This window comes from Cucurbita pepo, chromosome 3, assembly GCF_057944985.1.
Source record: "Cucurbita pepo subsp. pepo isolate OVF chromosome 3, ASM5794498v1, whole genome shotgun sequence".
Classification (NCBI taxonomy): Eukaryota; Viridiplantae; Streptophyta; class Magnoliopsida; order Cucurbitales; family Cucurbitaceae; genus Cucurbita; species Cucurbita pepo.
The window spans coordinates 3,121,173-3,140,549 of record NC_141800.1 but is presented as its reverse complement, the minus strand read 5'-3'; the positions used below and the strand labels follow the sequence as shown (position 1 = coordinate 3,140,549).

Below are 19,377 nucleotides of genomic sequence, written 5' to 3'. Positions count from 1 at the left end.
GAAAAGTAATTGATAATGATGTTTGATTGATCTAATTGGGTAAATGCAATGCATCCTTGCAAGTGGGCGGAGATGGACCTAAAATCCACTAGTTGACCATTCAATTGGAAGCAATGGGAGGGGTGGCGGGGTGGCGGCCTTTACACCACTTCTAAATTGACAAAAACAATAATGTTCTAAATATTCAAACCATATTAACTATTTTAGTGTCCAATCTTTTGTTTTTTTTCTCATAAAAAGACAATTTTGATATTGATTTGAAAAAACAAACCATCTACCTAAGATGGTGTTGATATTATCTAAGCTTTACTAAAAATGATACCAATGTGAGACTTTTGTCACGCTTCTAACCACATGTTATTTGATTTATAAAATATGCACTTAAAATTTTGTTCCCGGATTATCTAAATTATTTAAATCAAAATTTGGGTTTGTCTCAAAGTATCAAAATTTATCCTCGTTCGTTGATCGAGTCGAAACGACACTGATACTAAAACGATAAATACTTGAAAACGTGATTCATTTCATTTGGAGATAAGATTGGCACTTTCCAAACCTGAGAAGCCAAAAAATGTGAAAATAAAACAATATTTATTTCACTAACCCATAACCCATATGAGTTCTGCCAATTATATTATTTCTTTAAGAAATGATGATAAGTTAAAATATATATATATATATATTAATAAAAAAATGACGTAATAAAAAATACCAAGTTGAGAAAAATTGAAGGAAAGAAGATTTATATGAATTCCTATTTGTTTTGTTGTTGAAGCTGGTATCAAATATGGAGTTTAGGGTATCAAACCATAGCCACCACGTTTTAATTATTCAAACTCCCAAATATTATTAAAAAAAAGGTTGCCTCTCTCCCTTAATCTCTCTATATATACTGGCGGAGAGATTTTGGGCTTCATAATTCAAGGCGGAGAGAGAGGCGGAGAGAAAAATGTTGTCTCAGTTATTGAAACCCATTAAAGCTGTCTTCAAATCAGAGCTCCAAAAGTTCATCCATAAGGATTTCCATGAGCTTGTTCAAAGGATGACTGTTATTGATACCTTTTTGTTCTTGGTAACGATTTCGTTTTTAGCTTTTTTTTTTTTTTTTTAAGGATGGTTTGGTTTACGAAGTGTTTGAATCGTCGTGTTTGTTTAATTTGTAGATCGTGCATTTTGTTGATAAACTCGGAGTTTGGCATAAGCTTCCTGTGATTTTGGGGTTGCTTTATTTAGCAATTCGTCGGCATCTTCATCAAGAATATAACTTGATCAATGTCGGACGAACCCCGGTTGGAGTTCGGTCCAATCCGGTGGATTTCCCGTATCGAACCGCTGATGGGAAGTATAACGATCCATTCAATGAAGCTGTAGGCGCCCAAGGATCGTTCTTTGGTAGAAACATACAGGCTATTGAACAATCTAATAAGGTTTTATATCGTACATACACATCATATGTTTTTGTTTTTGTTTAGTAAAACTCGAAACTTTAAGATTTGGTTTGATAATGTTTTTGTAGCTGTTGAGCCCGGATCCTATGGTGGTGGCTACAAAGCTTCTGGCAAGAAGAAAACTTATAGACACCGGAAAGCAATTCAACATGATCGCTGCTTCTTGGATTCAGTTCATGATTCATGATTGGATCGATCATTTGGAGGATACCAAACAGGTCTAAAATTAAATTAATAAAAATACTCTTTCAACTTTATCCTTCGTCTCAAAAATATTATATTTCAATAATACTCTTCAATTTTTAAAAAATTCTAAAAAAATATATATTTATTATTAATTTTAGACCGATACCATTATTTAAAAATACCCTTAAATTTTTAATAATATTTCAATATATTTTGAATTTAAAAAGTTTCATCCATACCTTCGACTTTTTTAAAACAATTCAAAATTATTTTTATACGGTATTTAAAAAATTTTCATAAAATTTTAAAAATTAAATTAATAAAAATATCCTTAAATCTTTCCCTAGATTTACCAGAATAACCTTTTAAATTTTAATAATATTTTTAAAATTAAAGAATAATGTTATTAATTTAAGCCATTTTATTCCATTTAATTACAGGTTGAGTTGGTGGCTCCACGTGAGGTTGCAAGTGAGTGCCCATTAAAATCATTCAAGTTCTTCAAGACAAAACAGGTTCCAACCGGCTTTTTCCAAAACAAAACCGGATCGATTAACGTACGAACTCCTTGGTGGTAAGAGTTTTTTTGTTTTTTTTTTTTTTTTAAGTTCACAAAAAAAAAAAAAAAAAAAGAACTTTTCGGTGTTCTGATCTTCACGACCTATGGAATTGTAGGGATGGAAGTGTTTTGTATGGAAGCAATGCAGAAACGTTGGGGAAGGTGAGAACTTATGAAGATGGGAAGCTGAAGATCGCCGACGATGGGCTTCTTCTTCACGACCACGACGGCGTTGCCATCTCCGGCGACGTTCGTAATAGTTGGGCCGGTGTCTCCACCTTGCAGGCTTTGTTCATTAAGGAGCATAATGCCGTTTGTGATGCCTTAAAGGTTTGAGCGTTCCTTGTTGTTTGTGCTTGTTTGTATGTTCTAAGTTAGGAACCACTGCTCTCCACAATCTACAATTATATATGATATTGTCCACTTTGAACAGAAGGAAGATCCAGATCTAGAAGATGAAGATTTGTATCGACATGCAAGGCTCGTGACTTCTGCTGTGATTGCTAAAGTTCATACCATTGATTGGACTGTTGAGCTTCTCAAGACTGACACTTTGCTTGCAGGAATGCGTGGCAACTGGTATAACCCTTCTCGATCTAGATGTCAAAAGTTTAAATTAATCTATTACATATACGAGAATTTACATTGTTACGTCGGGTTACTACTTTCATTATCTATTGTTCGTGATGAGAATACTATTAAGATCGGTTGGAGAGGGAAACAAATCATTCTGTATAAGAGCGTGGAAACCTCTCCCTAATAGATAGCGTTTTAAAATTGAAGCTGATAGTGATACGTAGTGGGCCAAAACAGACAATATCTGATAATGATGATTGGTTTAATTTTATAAGGTATGGATTATTGGGGAAGAAATTCAAAGACACGTTTGGGCACGTTGGAGGAGCCATTTTGGGAGGTTTAGTGGGTTTGAAAAAACCCGATAATCACGGTGTCCCATATTCCTTGACGGAAGAATTTGCTAGTGTCTATCGCATGCATTCACTCTTACCTGATGATTTCCACTGTAGAGATGTCTCGGTTGAACCCGATCACAACAAATCTCCACCGTTGATCGAAACGTACCTCCTCTCTCTCTCTCTCCTCCTATTAGTTTTGTCATTTTTCATATAACATCAATGATTGAACAATTATTGTGATGTTTCAACTAATTTTAATAGATTTTCTTTTTTGTTTGAATAGAGTGCCAATGGGAAATATGATTGGGCTCAAAGGAGAACAGGCCTCAAAGGAGATGGGCTTTACGGCCCTATTAGTTTCAATGGGCCACCAATCCAGTGGAGCCCTAGAGCTATGGAATTATCCAGTGTGGCTCAGGGATCTCATAGCCCATGACATGGACGGCAAGGATAGGCCCGATCATGTTGACCTTGCAGCCCTTGAAAGTATTGACCGAATCACAACCCTTCATTTCTCTTCATCTAATATGAACCGTTGGTTTCCATCATGATGGAGCTAATTTTGTGGTGGTAAATTCAATTTCATTTTGCAGTTTACCGGGACAGAGAGAGAAAAGTTGCTAGGTATAATGACTTCCGCAGGGGATTATTTCTCATTCCAATCTCCAAGTGGGAAGATCTAACGGACGATAAAGAAGCGATTGAAGTGCTTCGTGACGTGTACGATGATGATGTGGAGAAGCTCGATATTTTGGTGGGGTTGATGGCAGAGAAAAAAATTAAGGGCTTTGCTATTAGCGAGACTGCTTTTGTCATTTTCTTGCTCATGGCTTCAAGGTAAACTAAACCGAACTTTTTTAACTATTTATTCTAGTCAAATTACAAATCACGAGCATGACAAAAATGATTTTAGAAGGATAAAAATATTATCAAACGTGCATGTATTCAGCTAACCCGAGAAAACAAAAATTCTAAAAATGCAGGAGGCTAGAAGCAGATAAGTTCTTCACGAGTCATTTCAACGAAGAAACATACACGAAGAAGGGATTGGAATGGGTGAACTCAACCGAGAGCTTGAAAGATGTTATAGAAAGACATGAACCCGAGATTTCAAAGAAATGGATGAACTCATCAAGTGCTTTCTCGGTTTGGGATTCTCCTCCCAACACTCCCAACCCTATTCCCATTTACCTTCGTCTTCCTCGTTGATTCTCCGTATTCGTGTTCATCAGTTCATGTATTGTATTGTATTCTTCATGTTTTTCATCTCAAAATTGGATTTTGATTCTTATATTTCTTGAATAAGCGAGAGTTCTTGTTTTAACGAGTATTTGGTCTGTTAGATCCGATGCTAGTCGAGAACTATCGAGTTAAATTAAGAACCGTTGCTAAATTTTTTTGTTACGAGTATTGACCATGTTGACGTGCTCTATACAAATTGTTTTTTGTATCGACTTTTGTATATAGTCCCAAAATTCGTATATCAACGAAACATTATTCGACTTAGAACATGAAATTATTTTGTTACGAATCCATGGCAGCCTCCTTCCTCATGACTGCCATCAACAAATCACTCCAAGCATCAATGGGGCCTGGCATGCACCAATGCACACAGTCATTGTACCCTCTCATCCATTTGTTACCCCAAAACTCCCCCGGGTGCCCGTCCCCTCTCATCATCATAGCCATTGTCACGTCGATTGCCTTGAATCTCCTCCCTATCATCGTCTCCCCTTCTCGGTTCGCCTTTTCCATCTCCTCTATTTGAATATCCCTTAGCTTCCAATCAAAGCTCTCTAAATCGATCTCTTTTGCACTCAACGGGCTTGTTCTATTACAGTACCCACCTGTATTCCAAATCCCATCCTCAAAATGGGCGGGCGAGAACGTCCTTACAAATGTTACCAACTTACCGCAACTCTTGCAATCATTGATGTACTTAAAAGCAACTCGCAAAGCCATTTTCAAGGCAAAGTCGGGATTGTGAGTTGTGATATTTGGATCGTTGCAGTAGACACAGTCGATGATGTTGGTTCCTTCATGCAAGTACAACGGTCGAAAGAACCAATGGCCGCTGGAGATAATCGCGTAGTCAATATCGGGTAGGTGTCGTATCCAGCCATCGTCGAGCTTGTCGAGTTGCAGGTCGAAAACGCCCGTTCCTGTTCCGTTCGCAACTCTCTCCTTCCCAGCAACAAGGAATTTAGTCCAAAGCATGATGAGGGTGAGCTCAGTCTTTGGAAAATACCATCTTCTAAACCTATCCTCAGAGTCTTTGTAAACATCTTGTGGAGTTTCTACCTATAAAATTCAAGTTTTAAGAACATAATTAAAAGCTTAATTAATTAAGGTTTATTAATTAATTAATTAATTAATTCAAAATTGTGCTTTATTTAATTAAATTTCTACATTGACCGGAGATTCCTCAGCCACCGCGAAACTAAGGAAACCGTTCATGTTTTTGTGCCTTGAATTTTTTGTTTCTTTTTTTTTTTTTTTTTTTTTATCAATTTATTGCTGTAAATTTATTTTTCCCATAAATAAACATATTTTACTATTTTTTTTAAAGTTTTTTTAATTTTTAATATATATTTTGTGGGTTGATATTTTTCCATAAAACAATGGATTATATTAAATTTTGGAAAAATAAAAAATTAATCCAATATTTTTTTTAAGAAAAATATTATTAAAAAAAATCACTTTTTCTTTCTCTCATTTTTAAGTAATTATATATATATATATACTTCTTACTTTTTTGTTTAATAATAATTTCTATTTTTTTTATATAAAATAAAAAACTGACATTGAAAAAGAAAATTATTGCCAAAATTGCAATGGGAATATGGTAAAATTCAACCCCTAATTTTGGAAAGTGATTATATTAAATGAAACATCATTAACAAAAGCCACACAAATATTGACCTTATTCCCATTATTGAAAATGTTTTTTCAAAAAAGAAAAATTAAAAATCTTGACCATTTTTCTTTTTTAATATTTTTTTTAATGGTCCAAAATTATATACAAATTTGGAAACAATTAGAAAATAAAAATAAAAAAAAAAAAATCTGAGCAAAATAAAAGAAACGTCAGCTACCCACAACCATCCATGGTTTTGAGCCCATGAATTCATCCATGGAGGAACAGAGTTTCAGTAATAATAACAATCCCTCAAAACCACCACTAATTTCATTCGACAATCAAAAGTTTGGCAGAAAAACAGAGAGATTGAGAAAGAAAGAGATGGAAGGAACCTGTGATAAGATGCAGAGAAGAGATTCCATGTGATTTCTGGAAACAGAGTCGCCGATAAATGCGAGTTTCTTTCCACGAAGAAGATGAAGAAACGCCGTTGGATCAAACCGAGGGAGCTCGCATTCATCTGGCTTCCATCTCCAGTTCACAAAATCCATATCCTTTCTCCCCTGTTTGAAGCAATTTTTTGATTCTGGAATGGTGGGGCAGCTCCAATTGGTGTACATCCCCGCCCCTCTTGCCTCCTTTACCCAATGCCCTTTGAATAAATTGCACCTCTGTTTCTCTGCATGAACAGAGCATACCCTTAATTTAAGAATTCAACGTAAGAATCAGTGGAAATGGGGAAATGGGTTTTGGGATTTGGAGTTTGATTGTTACCTTTCAGAAGCTTTGGACTAAGAACTAGAAATGGGTTTCGAGGAGTAATGAAGAAGAAGAAGAAGAAAGTAACAATGGCGGTCATTCCTAAGAATGACCATAACAGAGGACCAAACCAACTCCATCTCTCCCTCTGCAAATTGCGATTAGGATTGGATTTCTTTGCCAAATGAGAGTTTGAGAATCTCATGGCGTTTCAGCATGAAGAAACAGAGAGAGTTTTGAGTATGAACTGTATGGGTTTTGTGAAACTCTCAAATCTATGCTTCTATAAGAAAATTACATCCAAAATGGGAAACCTCTATTCAACAAGCCATCACAGCAACAATACGTAATTCTCTTTAATAACTACTCGTTTTTCCAGCCTCTCTCAATCATGGCATCTTTCTCTCTCTCTCTCTCTTTCTCTCTCTACAATTTCAGAAACAGGGTTCCTCCAAAGGAAGGAAGGAAGGGAAGGGAAGGCACAGCACAGCCGAAGATGTGATTTCAATCATGTAGCATGTGATTGCAACACGCATAATGCCATAAAGACCTTGACGAATTTCATGTGATTCGTGGACCATACACAATAAAATACCCTAATTTCTGCAGAAGAAAACCTGAAGGAGAATTATCATTTGGACATGGGAATTCCAAAAAGAGAAACATTGTTCACCATCAGAACCATCAATCAGAACAAGCTTAAGCCCTTTTGTTTCCGATTAGTAATGGTGTTATGGAAAAACAGAGTGAGAAAAAGAGTTCATGAGCAAGAGAGAAAAGGGATCTGTGTATTACTATGAATAAAGAGTGTAAAAGAGAACCTAACAGTAAGAATGAAGTAATAACTACATATGTAAGGGAGAACACAGCTTTGAGTATCACTGACAAAGGCCGGCCACAACCTCCAAAAGTTCTTACATCCACTTCTGTTTCCAAGGTGAAGGTGTCTGAATGGATGGCAATCGACCACATGTCTGACGCCATTCATTAGCTTTCTACACAGCAACTTCCTTTTGCTTTGCTTTCTATTAAGTTAGATATTTACACAAATGAAACCTTGTCTGCTTTTTAGTGAAACGAATCTGTCGAAATGTGTCCACCACAGAGAAAAATTCAGCTGCCTGAAAACCAGCGATGTTGCTGCAACATTTGAGAGGGAACAGTACGCCAGCCCCATCATAAACAGTTTTTTTATTATTGGTGCCACTATTAGCACGTATACTGTGTTCTTTTTTCTTGGTCTGTAATTCTTTGGCCTATCAAAAGAGCAGCCATAAAAAGGTTCAGCATTCGGAAAAAGGTGAAAAAGAGCAGGGAGATAACATGAAAAATTAATTAAGAAAACACAACAATGAAGAGAAAACGATTTGGAATATCACAAATTCATCGATCAAAGTGAAATTCAACAACTAAAAGAAAGATCAATTCTTTGGATCTTTCCTTTCTTCAAAGGGAATGAATAGAGATAGAAGCACACTGATTCCCAAGCACAGAAAATGAACCTCTGTAGCTTCACACATGATAAAACACACACCATCCATTTCCAAGTGGCAGATAGGTATAGATAAAATAAAAGTTTGCACAATTTTATGCTTTTATGGGTTGTATTCAAAAGAGGGGCACAGCAGATGCAATAAAAGAGGTTCTAAATTGACTTTTCCATAACAGAAGCAAAAATTGGAGGCCATCGGATGCGGGTAGACTTGGACAAGTACTTGCCTCATAAACTTGCAGGATGTTTAAAGAAAAGCCAAGTTTATGGGAATGCATACTGAAATCCCTACATATTCTACTAATATCTTAGCATGGTCCTTGGATACCAGTCGGTTGTTTCTAATTTTCTGTTTTCAAATAAGTTTGAAGCTTCAAAAAATAGGAAATAGGAGAGTATTGTCACATGGGTCGGTAACAAAGTTTGATCAAAATAAATGAATATACAGAAAAGGCCCAACGGGGCACAGAAAACCACTTCAACTGGAATATAACATGGAAATATCATAATTACAAAAAGAATTTAAAAAAAGACCATCCTGGAGGAATAGAAAACAAGAACAGTAAGTGAAAGGTTCCTACAAAAATGTGACCGGGAACATATCAAAGACAAACACAATTCCATATTAGAGCTTTAAATGGAGCGGGAAAAGGAAAACAAACTTAACTGGAGATGCAGTCATGTTCACTAAAGACTGAAAATAATGTGCCAAAATGTTCAATATCATAATATCATGCGAAATGTAGAATTAGCATCATTTAGCAATTGTACGGAAGGAATGGGAAGAGTAAGCTCACCAGGACTTGGTTGGTGACCACAATGAAATGCTACTGCCCTCACTCATTGTTGTTTGTAGTTAAACCTAGCAGAACCATCTAAGCCACTGTCGGGTTCTTTTCTCTTGTGCATACCACCTATCTGAAACATCTTGAGCTGCTCATCAGCAAAAGGCTGCGTACTGGGAACTGAAAGTTGTCTCGATGCTAAAGGCAACTTTTCATCAAATCTTTCTTTATCTATAATCCCATGACCTGCATTAAGATCCAAACCCTGGCTTCCCCATTTTCCAATCTCAGGACCAACAGCACTACTTCCGGTTGGATAACTCATAATGAACGGCCTTGTATAAGGGGTAGGGGCTACCCCAGCTGGCCCTAATAAATGAGAAGTGATGGTAGGGAATCCAAGCGAACAGCCAGGGGATGAATCCATGTAAGATGTAGAACAACCTGAATAATTGTTCGATTGTACAGGAAAACTAGTTTCGAAAGGGAACCCAGAATAAGTAAAGGAGTTAGCAGGTGGAAATGCCAAAGCAGGAGAGGAAGAAAGCACTGGTGCACGATAAATTTCAGCAGTGAATCCTGTGCCTGTAGGGGGAGCAAATACTCTCTGAGATACAGCAGCAGGAACATAGCTTTGTTCTCCTCTACCTGGCAAGACTGATGGGATCGCCGTTAATGCTGAATATGAATTACCCTGAGGAAACAAAGAATAGAAGTTCCCAATTTCTCCAGAGTTCACCTTCATTCCAGGGAGAAGTGATGAAAATGGCATGTAGCTTTTATTCTGCTGACTGAGAGGTACTGTTTCTGCCCCCATTTCATCAAGGGAAGGACCATTGTTCAAATCGAAGTTTCTGGAGGCACTGAACCCACAATTCCCTAAACCACCAGAAACAAATGGCCTACTTGAAATGGGGAGCTCTAACCTATTCCTGCCAATAGAACATGGGCCCACATCATGACTTTCATCAACTTTATTCAAATCAAGATCAAGTCCACCACCTCGATCACAAAGCCCTGGATCAACACTTGCTTTCCACGGTACATTTGACGACAAAGCAACTTCTTCTAGGAGTCTCTGGTCCGGCACGTTCAGGTCAAAGTCCAAAGGTGGGCGCCCCTCCTTGCTAGTGGTAGTAACAAGCGGTACATCACTCAAGCTGAGTGGCATTTCAAGATTTTTTCGTGGTTCAGCACGGCGAAAAGCACTTGTAGCAGCTGAACCCTTCCATCCAAGTTCAACTTTGTTTGCTAGGGAGTTCGCTGGTGGAACAACTGATCCTTTTGCAGCAGAAGCCACAGTAACTGAAACAGGGAAGCTTTCTGATGCTGAAGGGATGGAGAAAGGTGTGAAAATGGGCAGCTGAACAGAAGAGGAACTTCCAATAACATCGTCTTGTGTCACATCATCCACAGAACAACCTTCATTTAAATCAAAATCCAGCTTTACCACTGTGTCTGACCTTGGAGCAGAAAGTGAAGGATTTTCACTAGTGACATGGTCTTTGGTTCCAGTCGACTCGGGAATATTTAAACTTAATTTCTCATCCTGATCATTTTCCGGTAAGGGAATGGCGGGAGATTCCACGTGCATAGAAACCCCACCACAACAATTATTAATGTCATCTGTTCTTCCCAAATCCTGCACTGCACAATCATCTTTCCGATCTGACAGAGGAGGAACCTGAATCATTGTCTGTTTCCCGATCTGATTAACATGAATTTCTGAGTTCACAATATTTGATTTTTTATCCTTAAATTCTGCATCAAAAGAATTGGCATCAGGAACCATTGTAGCAGTCTCAATTTTTTCCTCCTGAGAGTCTGCGTGAATCTCAGGTGTAGATGACAGTTTCTCTTCCATTCCACTGCCGCTATCTAAGTCTGCATGGGTCTGAACATCGCCACCACTTAATTGTGAAGATAAACAAGGCGTCTTTTCATCCAATTGCTTTTCCTCTTCGAGAGCTGATGTAGTTTTTACTTCTGATTTCAAAGCCACTCCATTATCTGTCGCTCTGTCATCAGTTTGGTCCACTATTTCATTTTCACGGAGTTGGCTACACTCTTCCAATAATGAGTCTTGTACTAGAAGCGACTTTGATTGCCCTAGTTCATTTTGATCAGAAAGCTGATTTGTTTCCACAGTGTCTGTATTACCTTCTTCCACACCGTATGAAGAACCAACAGCTACAGAGGCATTGCATTCTTCAGCACAAGGTTTTGTATCACAATTTGAAGGCGTCCTCTCCATGTTTTGCTGAGCATTTGATGGCATAATATGTTCCCTTGAAGAGCCAAATGCAACACCTCTTCCATCTTCAGGTGAGTCAGCTGAGGTCGAGGCAGGATGAGATCCATTTCTATCATGCAACATGTTATTGCTGTCAAGAGGTTCAGAAGATGAGCGACCCCCAGCCTCACCATTAGCATCATCTTCATCACATTTAATATCTTCAGGAAAATTTTTCAATTGTCCATCATTGCCATCAGAAGATTCTTCTGCCATAGGTGATCGTTCCTGAGGAGAATCCAACGGCGATGCATTATTAGATTTAGATATTTCCCCAGTAGCCACACTCGCAAGAAGATTCATCCCTACAACATCCCCTGGTGATGATGATGTATTAGACTCAGCAAATTTAACACAGCTTTCAATCAAGGCATTTATGGAGCTTAGAGAAGCATCATAAGTTTTTCCAGGCCTAGATATAATTCCAGTCGATGAAGCATTGGTTTCTGATTGCCCTTCATTGGCCGCAGCAAGCCTGCCTCGTTCGTTGCTGGCAGCTACCTCTTTACCCTCCTCTGAGCTGAGAAATTGATCTTTCTTATGACATTGATCTGAGTTTACTTCAGTTGCAAAACTAGCCCCAAGCAAATCGCTTCTGCCTTTAGCTTTCTTTTCATGGTTATCACCTGCCTCATCATGAAGAGATCCTTTGTGACATGAAACAACTTGATCCTCTGTGACAACCCTAGTAGTTCCCACTGGATTTTTGCAGGTGTTCGGCAACTTTACAACAAGTCGACTATATCCATGTTCAACAAGTGACGCATCTGGAGATTTCTCACGTGATGCAGTAGAGGCCTTTTCAGAAGTCAAACTCTTATTTAGGGCATTAAGTTTTCCAGACCCAGATACCTTGTGTGTTCCTGTGAGAGTATTCAAATGAACACCATTGCTAGGCTTCCGATGGCGAGCACCCACAGAAACTTTGCTAACACTTCCTGAACCAGAATTTGAGCTCCTAGTGTCTTCTTTGCATGAAGATGCCACAGTTTTTGCATGATCACTTGACTGACTGTTATTTTGGGAATGACTTGAACTGCTGCTCCTCTCCTCCTTTATAGAAGTCAAAGGAAGATCTGAGTTCCCACCAACTAGTGTTTTGAAGTTATAATCCTTTGATGAAGCAACCATGCTTGAAGAAGACTTCATGCTGCTCGACGATGCAGATGATTTGCCAACCATTTCACTGGGACAGAATTTAGCTTGAGAATGTTTAAACATGTTAGAATGTGTAGAGCTCTTTACGCAATCATCACTAGACCCTCCAGCCTTTTTGCTCCCTACTTGAGAAACTTCTAAAGGCCCAGATTTAGAAGGCCATGAGACACCATGACTGGATTCAGACTTTGCATCATTAACATCCATCTCAGCTTCCACACGTTTCTTCCAGGTATCTACCAAACTCCTTGCTTTCTTCTGAATTTCAGCATTTTTGTGAGTACGTAAATGATTCACAGACTTACCTATATAACAACTCTGAAGAGCATTGAGATTCACAGGAAGTTTATCCAAGGCACGAAGTAGAGCCAAAAGAAAATCCTCTACAGTTTTAACACTTCCTTTCGTGCCATTACCATCACAAATTTTACCCTTACGAACTTCTTGAAGCCATTCATCTAATACAGGCAAACCCCTGAGCTGCAAAAACCATCCTAGACAATCAATCCTATCAGTGACTGCTATAACATCAGCAAGCATCACTCGATCGGCCAAGTCTAATTTCTGACCAGAACTGTCAGGTTGTATAAGTTTGACAAAATTTTCAACTCCCTCAAAGTCAACAAGTCCTCCTTTATCAGTAATTTTAGCAATCTCATTCTTTAGCGTACTTTCTGATTTAAACTGACCGAATTCTCCATCTTCTGTTTTAAATAACCGCTCTCTCTTTGTGGGTTCAGACCCCTGATCACCTCGTTCCCTTTTCTTGCTTTTAACGTGAGAAGTGAGAGAAGAACTATTTGGTATACTTTCTGAACCAGATTTTTGCTGCACGGCTGGAAGTGAACCATTCAAGGGCTTTGGTGAACGGCCTCCAGACTGCACCACCCCATGCATTTCTCGCCTTGTCTTTTCTAATAGTTGATCTACTTCTTCTTGACGTTCCTGTAATTAAAATTTGATTGAGTTGGTGGGTGTGTTACTAGAAAAATCAACCTAAGAATGGAAAGAAACTTCTTAATGTGAGATGAAAGCGGATACTCTAGATACTCACATTAATATAATCTCTATCGGTTAACCACCATAAACACTTGTTATCAGTATCATACACTCTTCTGCACACAAATGAGGAAATGCTCGACGGAAGTTCAATGCCTTTGCGAAGGAAAGCAACTTTACAAGGATGAAGTAATGATGCGACAGGTATCTCATCTTTATGAAATGAGTAAAAGATCTCATTCGGCGCAGCATCTAACAATAATCCTTTTGGGAGCTTCACATCAGCAGGCCGGTAAAGCCAATTCACATCTAACCTTAAATTTGTCTCCTTGTCCGACTTGAATGAACGTATAATTCCAATAAAAGGAGGGGAATCTAGAGGTGGCTTGAAAAGAGCACAATCACCAACGTGGATTTTGCGTCCATCCTATTATAGTCAAAACCTTCTTTAGTACAAGTATAATAAATAAAATATCTAGACCAAGTAAAATGTAAATCAACAGACCCCCCTCCAAGAAACCATGTACATAATATACACAAACACACACAACCCATGTGTAACCAAAAATGATAGTTCTACACTGAAAATAAAAGGTTCTACAGAGTTATTTAATTGGATGTAAATATCATCGAATTCATGTGCATGAACAGTTAATACGAACATCTGCATCAGAGTGACATAAAACTACATTTGAATTATCGCATTATATTCAGGCACACGAACGGATGTTCAAACTCTACAAGAAAGTTGAGTTACCACAACCTTCTAATTCACCACTACAAGCATTCAACTTCTAAGGAATACAATAGGGTTATTTTTCTTTCCCGTTTTTGAATGTGATAAAAGGAAACAAAACAAAGCTCAGATAATATCTTCAGAAAGCAACTCCGTGACCCAAAGTAGGGTTTCTTTCAACCCACTTTATCTCATATCACTACTAGCAGAGCTCTTAGCAAGCTCATAGGTAGACCTATTCCCTCTTCTGCGCATCAAAGAGAAGGTAACAACTCTGAAGCTTTAGCAACTTAGTTCATCTGAGAAATCACAGAAATCAGAGCGCTCTTAGAGATGGTGAAATGCTTTCTTTGAAGCTTTAGCTTCAGCAATTTCTGCATCTATCACCTGCAGGATTTTGCATGTTGATGTTGCCATCAAATTGCTTTTGATGTTTTCAATTGCCATGCCAACATCAGCTCAATTTAGGTCCTTTTACATTGAGGCATTAGTATTATATTTGTATGCATCTTCATGGGGAGGAACTAATCTCAACAGATGACTGAAAACAAACCAGTAGAATCTTACACACTTTGATAGCTCGTCTCTCCTTCATATAATGTACTTTGTGATCCATTCAAGTAGATATCATGAATCTTGCACTGTCTGTTCATGGATCCATCAATTCCTGCTATTCCACAAAGCCGATTATATGAAAAGCATTTCACCATCTCTAAGAGTGTTCATGGGTCAACTTAAGAGGCACCTTGAAATTAACCCTATTATTCGATTGCAACTTAGTTCAAGGCAATGGACCCAATCCAACCAAATAATTAAAGTCGATCATTTCCAATATTTTTTAATGAAAATGGTCATAAAAAGACAGTTATTTAAGAAACTGTTCGTTAAGAGACTACATCTATGTGTATGTTTGGTTAACGTGTTTGTTTATCCCAACTCCCAAGTTACAAGTTTGCAAATCCTATTTAACGACAAAAACCCACGTTCTAAAGACATAAACCTATAAGATCTTCCTTTCATATTACAAACTAATTTTATCAAATCAAAACTCAGTAACTGACAAATATTACACAAACTTCATTTTCTGTAATCCATTATTATGTACAGCCAAAACATTTTGTATATAACCTGGGCTTCTAATTCCCAGATGTTATAAACTTGTGTTTTGTAACCACGAGTCAAACAACCCCTTAAGAATTTAGTTTCATGCACGAAATTACAAATAGTAGTTTCCATATAAAATTTTATAGTTCTAATTCATCCTACCCTACATTATTCAATATGGGGCAACTCTTATGATAATTAATATCCCAAGTAAATGGCAATCATGGTCTAAACCCAAGACCAATTCGCAAGTCCACTTATTTTAACCAAAATCAATCTGGACAAGCCTATAACCAAACTAGTTGGGCAACATTAAGTCTTATTCCCTATAAATTTGGACATGAAAACACGATCACAGTGGTAAGAATAACCATTTTTATTACGGTATAGTAGCTTAGGGGGTGAGACAATTTAAACATTTTTCCCCTAAGCGTCCACCTATCCTTATAAACTATGACCTTTTCCCATTCAAATTCCTCCATATACCACATTTTTCCAGTAAAAGGCTTCTCAAAGAAAATGAAGGTTTACTGCCTAGCTTTGCCTCCATAAAGGAAGCGTTCAGTAGAAGCATTTCCCTTCAGAATGATGGCAAAACCCCAGGGTGGTTCAGCACTCCCTAATTTGGTTAAGCCAACACAAACATAGTTTGACTGGAAAGAGCTATACTTACAAATCCCATACCACCCTCCTCTTGTAGATCTACACTCTACACAGACAGCGCACCAACAATATTTTTCACCCCACTGTTAAATTCCCACCAATAATTAACCACAATACAATTTACTTCGATCATACTTTGTCAGGGGTCTTAAGGCAATTCCTTTATATTTATAAACAGCAGAAAATGTAACCTCCCACTCATTTTAGGTTCTTCCATGCTAAATGGGGCTGGACCCTTTTCAATCGCCAAGAAGTAACACATCTAGACCAAACCAAACAACTAACCAGTGAGGAGAAAGAGCAACAATCTGCAGTTTGTTTTACGCACTAAAGCAGTAAGTAGCTACGTGGTAATAGCAAATCACACTAACATTAATTCAAATTTCAAGAGATTAGATCAAGAAATTAAACTATAATGCTGGAGGAAAACGGAAGACCAATGGAAATTTGAAAACAAACAAACAAAACAAAAAGAAGCGGATAGAGCAACCAAAAGATAAACGATTTAGTCTTCATCTAAAACCCTTAAAAAGGATAGCATTAATGAAATCATATCATATTCACATGCCAACGCAATCGATAGAACAATCCTACGCCGAGTTGGAAACCTAATAAACAAGATCAAATTCTTCATGGGGAGAAGGGAACAACAAAAAAAAAAAAAAAAAAAAAAAAATACAAGACAGCAGAACACAGCAGATGATACACAATTTAGAAGTAAATGCAGAAAACAAAAGGGAAATCGGGGCGAAACAAACGTAAAACTATCAATACTTTGAGAAAGAAATCTGGGGCGGACAATTCGCAAGCTACAGCTGTCGAATTAGAATGGACCGGCCACATGTGCCGCCTCTGTTTCCACCTCTCACCTCCAGACCCATGCATATCCCTCCATTTTCCTTGAATCTTGAATAAATACCACTTTCCTCTTCTAAAAGAATCATCAATTCAGATCAAATCCCACCCCCCAACACAGGCAAAATAAAAAAAAAATAAAAGCAAAAGCAAAAGGGGCAGCAAAATTCGCAAATTGGGGATTTACAAGGGTACGAAGAAACCTGAAATCAGAGGTGGGTCTTGTTCAACTAAGCAGAGAAAGAAGAGGAAGCCATGAATAAAGGGCGGGGAAGACGGCTGAAAAGGGAGGGAGATGAAAATTGGAAAACTAGGGATTGTGTAATTGAGGTGTGATGATGCTGAGAATTGCGTTACAGTAAAGGGGAGAGAAATCAAAATGAAGGAATCGAAATTATGGGGGGAAAGAGTAAAAAGAAGAAATGGGTTCCGAAGATTTTGAGCGAAGAACTCGCCGGGAGAGATTTGGAGAGAGAGAGAGAGAGAGAGATGGGATTTGAGAGACGAAAATGGCGAATGGGAGCGAATACGTGGGCTTGGAGCCAAAATTTTTGCAGAGAGTCGAGGGAGTTGTTGAAAAGGACAATACCAAAGCTAACGACGCCGTTTTGACTTTTCCGCAAAAAAAAAAAAAAAAAAAAAAAAAAGAAAAAAAAAGCAATGTGTGGGTCAATGGGAATCATGTCGTTTGCAGGTACCGATATGTCGTATCCTGTACGCAAGTAACGTGTATAGTATATATGCCCAAATCTCTCCTTTTTTTTTCTTTTTTTGTTCTTTTTCCTTTTTTAGAATTAATATTTGAGATTTTTTTTTTCTTCCTTTTTCCAAGTAAATAAATTTTTAATTTTTACCCTAATTTTAAAAAAAGAGATAACAATAATCAATGAATTTTATTAATATTTATTAATTTAAAAAAAAAAAACTACCACAAATAAAATATATTAAAAGCCACTTTTATGAAATTCTAATTATAATGCAAATAAATGATTTTCTTTCTCCATAAATATGTGCAAATTTAATTATTTCTCATATGTAACATGTTTGGTTATAATTACATAAATGTGATGGCCATAATTTTTCATGAAATATCTAAATCATAAGTAGAAAAAAAGAAAGTTATATTAAATATTAGTGTGTTGGAGTCTTGTAAAGTAATTTAATTTATATTAAAAGTTGTATTTATTGTTATTTAATATTTATTTTGTGGTTAGCATTTTAATTAATGCTATAGTGCGGGTCACATTTACTATATAATTCTATTATTGATATGTTAATAGGGCTTATTATAAAGTGATTTTCATTATAAATAGCTTTTATACATTAAATGAACCCCCCATTAACTCTCAACCGCTAGCTTAGCCACTTCTAATCTAAATTTATTGATTTTTAAATGTTTTTTTTAATAAAATTTAATTGCTAAAAATGTTTCGTGAGTAGGGTTGTTTAGACACGGTTCATACACATGCACATGACCTTATTAGACGAGCCCGTATATGTACTCTTAGACTTACCTACGGGCTAGCGCACGTTCATGTTGTTAAATTCAACGAAATTCGTGTTGTGGTGTACTCATTAGTAAAAAACACACTAAGGAAGTAACTCGTACTACTACGAATGATAATATCAACTGAGAATACCATAAAACCTCTACCAAATAGCTAATTTTCAGCATATAAATCGTAGAGCTTAAATTTAGTCCTACTTTTAATTCGTTGTTTATTTATAAAAATAAATAAATAAAACACGTTTTATTTTCTACGAACATCTTTCCTATCAAAATTGGAAAAAATATTAATTTTTTAACATGAAAATTATTATTGCTAATAATAATTAATTAGATAAAAAAAAAAATTGAAGAACTAAATTTAAGATTTCTTTTTCTTCTTTTGGTTAGTAGAATTAGAGACTAAAATGGTATTTTAACTGAAATTTAGAAAAATTATTTGAATTCAAAAAATACTTTTTATCATTTTCGTTAAACTATTTAATTTTAATTTATTATCTAATAAATCTCTTAATTTTTAATTTTTTTTATTTAAAATCTTTTTAAAATAACACCACTATATATGAAATTGAAGGTTTGGAATTTCCCAGACATAAAATATATATATATTAATATTTATTTATTTATTTATTTATTAAGTTTTCTATAACATCTCGATAATACAACATCTCGACAGAAATGTTAGATAACTGAAAGTTCTACAACAAAGAACATACCTCTTTTGATCGGTTTTTATACGAAATTTATATTACCATTTTAATATCTACTTAATATTACGAAGCTTCAACTCGAAGTTGAAACATGCATAGCTTTCAATTTTACTTTTGATAAAGCTTAAAAGTCGTTTTCTAACATTTATTTCCCAAAAACATAGGAATCAGTTCGTCCCAAAATTGTTTTTATATTTGAATTTGAATGTCATTTTGTTGGACTTTATTTGGAAAAGGGATGGAGAGGTAATATATATATATTATTATTATTATTTATTTATTTAAGAATTAATTTCCTTTTTTTTTTTCTTATAAATAACAAGACTGGTGAGTTCGTTAAATTAAA

General features: G+C 36.5%; 3 protein-coding genes across 4 annotated transcripts; 1 reads left to right on the top strand and 2 right to left on the bottom strand.

Moving 5' to 3' along the window:
* Positions 1–906: 906 nt before the first annotated feature.
* On the top strand, positions 907–4,440 carry DOX1 (Peroxidase superfamily protein). Its single transcript, XM_087121982.1, has 10 exons — positions 907–1,072; positions 1,164–1,427; positions 1,517–1,666; positions 2,075–2,208; positions 2,310–2,523; positions 2,627–2,772; positions 3,045–3,272; positions 3,394–3,596; positions 3,704–3,947; positions 4,094–4,440. The coding sequence occupies exons 1-10, from the start codon at positions 950–952 to the stop codon at positions 4,317–4,319; spliced, it is 1,932 nt and encodes a 643-aa protein (XP_086978108.1). The 5' UTR covers positions 907–949; the 3' UTR covers positions 4,320–4,440.
* A 40-nt stretch (positions 4,441–4,480) lies between these two features.
* TBL22 (TRICHOME BIREFRINGENCE-LIKE 22) lies at positions 4,481–7,338 on the bottom strand. Its single transcript, XM_087121983.1, has 3 exons — positions 6,745–7,338; positions 6,363–6,649; positions 4,481–5,411 (listed from the first exon to the last, which is right to left on the bottom strand). Exons 1-3 carry the CDS (start codon positions 6,932–6,934, stop codon positions 4,635–4,637), a joined length of 1,254 nt encoding a protein of 417 aa, XP_086978109.1. The 5' UTR covers positions 6,935–7,338; the 3' UTR covers positions 4,481–4,634.
* A 150-nt stretch (positions 7,339–7,488) lies between these two features.
* On the bottom strand, positions 7,489–17,327 carry LOC111790325 (uncharacterized). 2 transcript variants are annotated; one of them, XM_023671187.2, is made up of 5 exons: positions 17,018–17,327; positions 16,734–16,890; positions 13,512–13,883; positions 9,019–13,402; positions 7,489–7,985 (listed from the first exon to the last, which is right to left on the bottom strand). In XM_023671187.2, the coding sequence occupies exons 2-4, from the start codon at positions 16,842–16,844 to the stop codon at positions 9,062–9,064; spliced, it is 4,824 nt and encodes a 1,607-aa protein (XP_023526955.1). In that variant the 5' UTR covers positions 16,845–16,890; positions 17,018–17,327; the 3' UTR covers positions 7,489–7,985; positions 9,019–9,061. The 2 variants fall into 2 exon arrangements, with proteins under 2 accessions (XP_023526955.1, XP_086978104.1); XM_087121978.1 differs by having other exon boundaries at positions 16,734–17,327.
* Between the last annotated feature and the right edge of the window lie 2,050 nt (positions 17,328–19,377).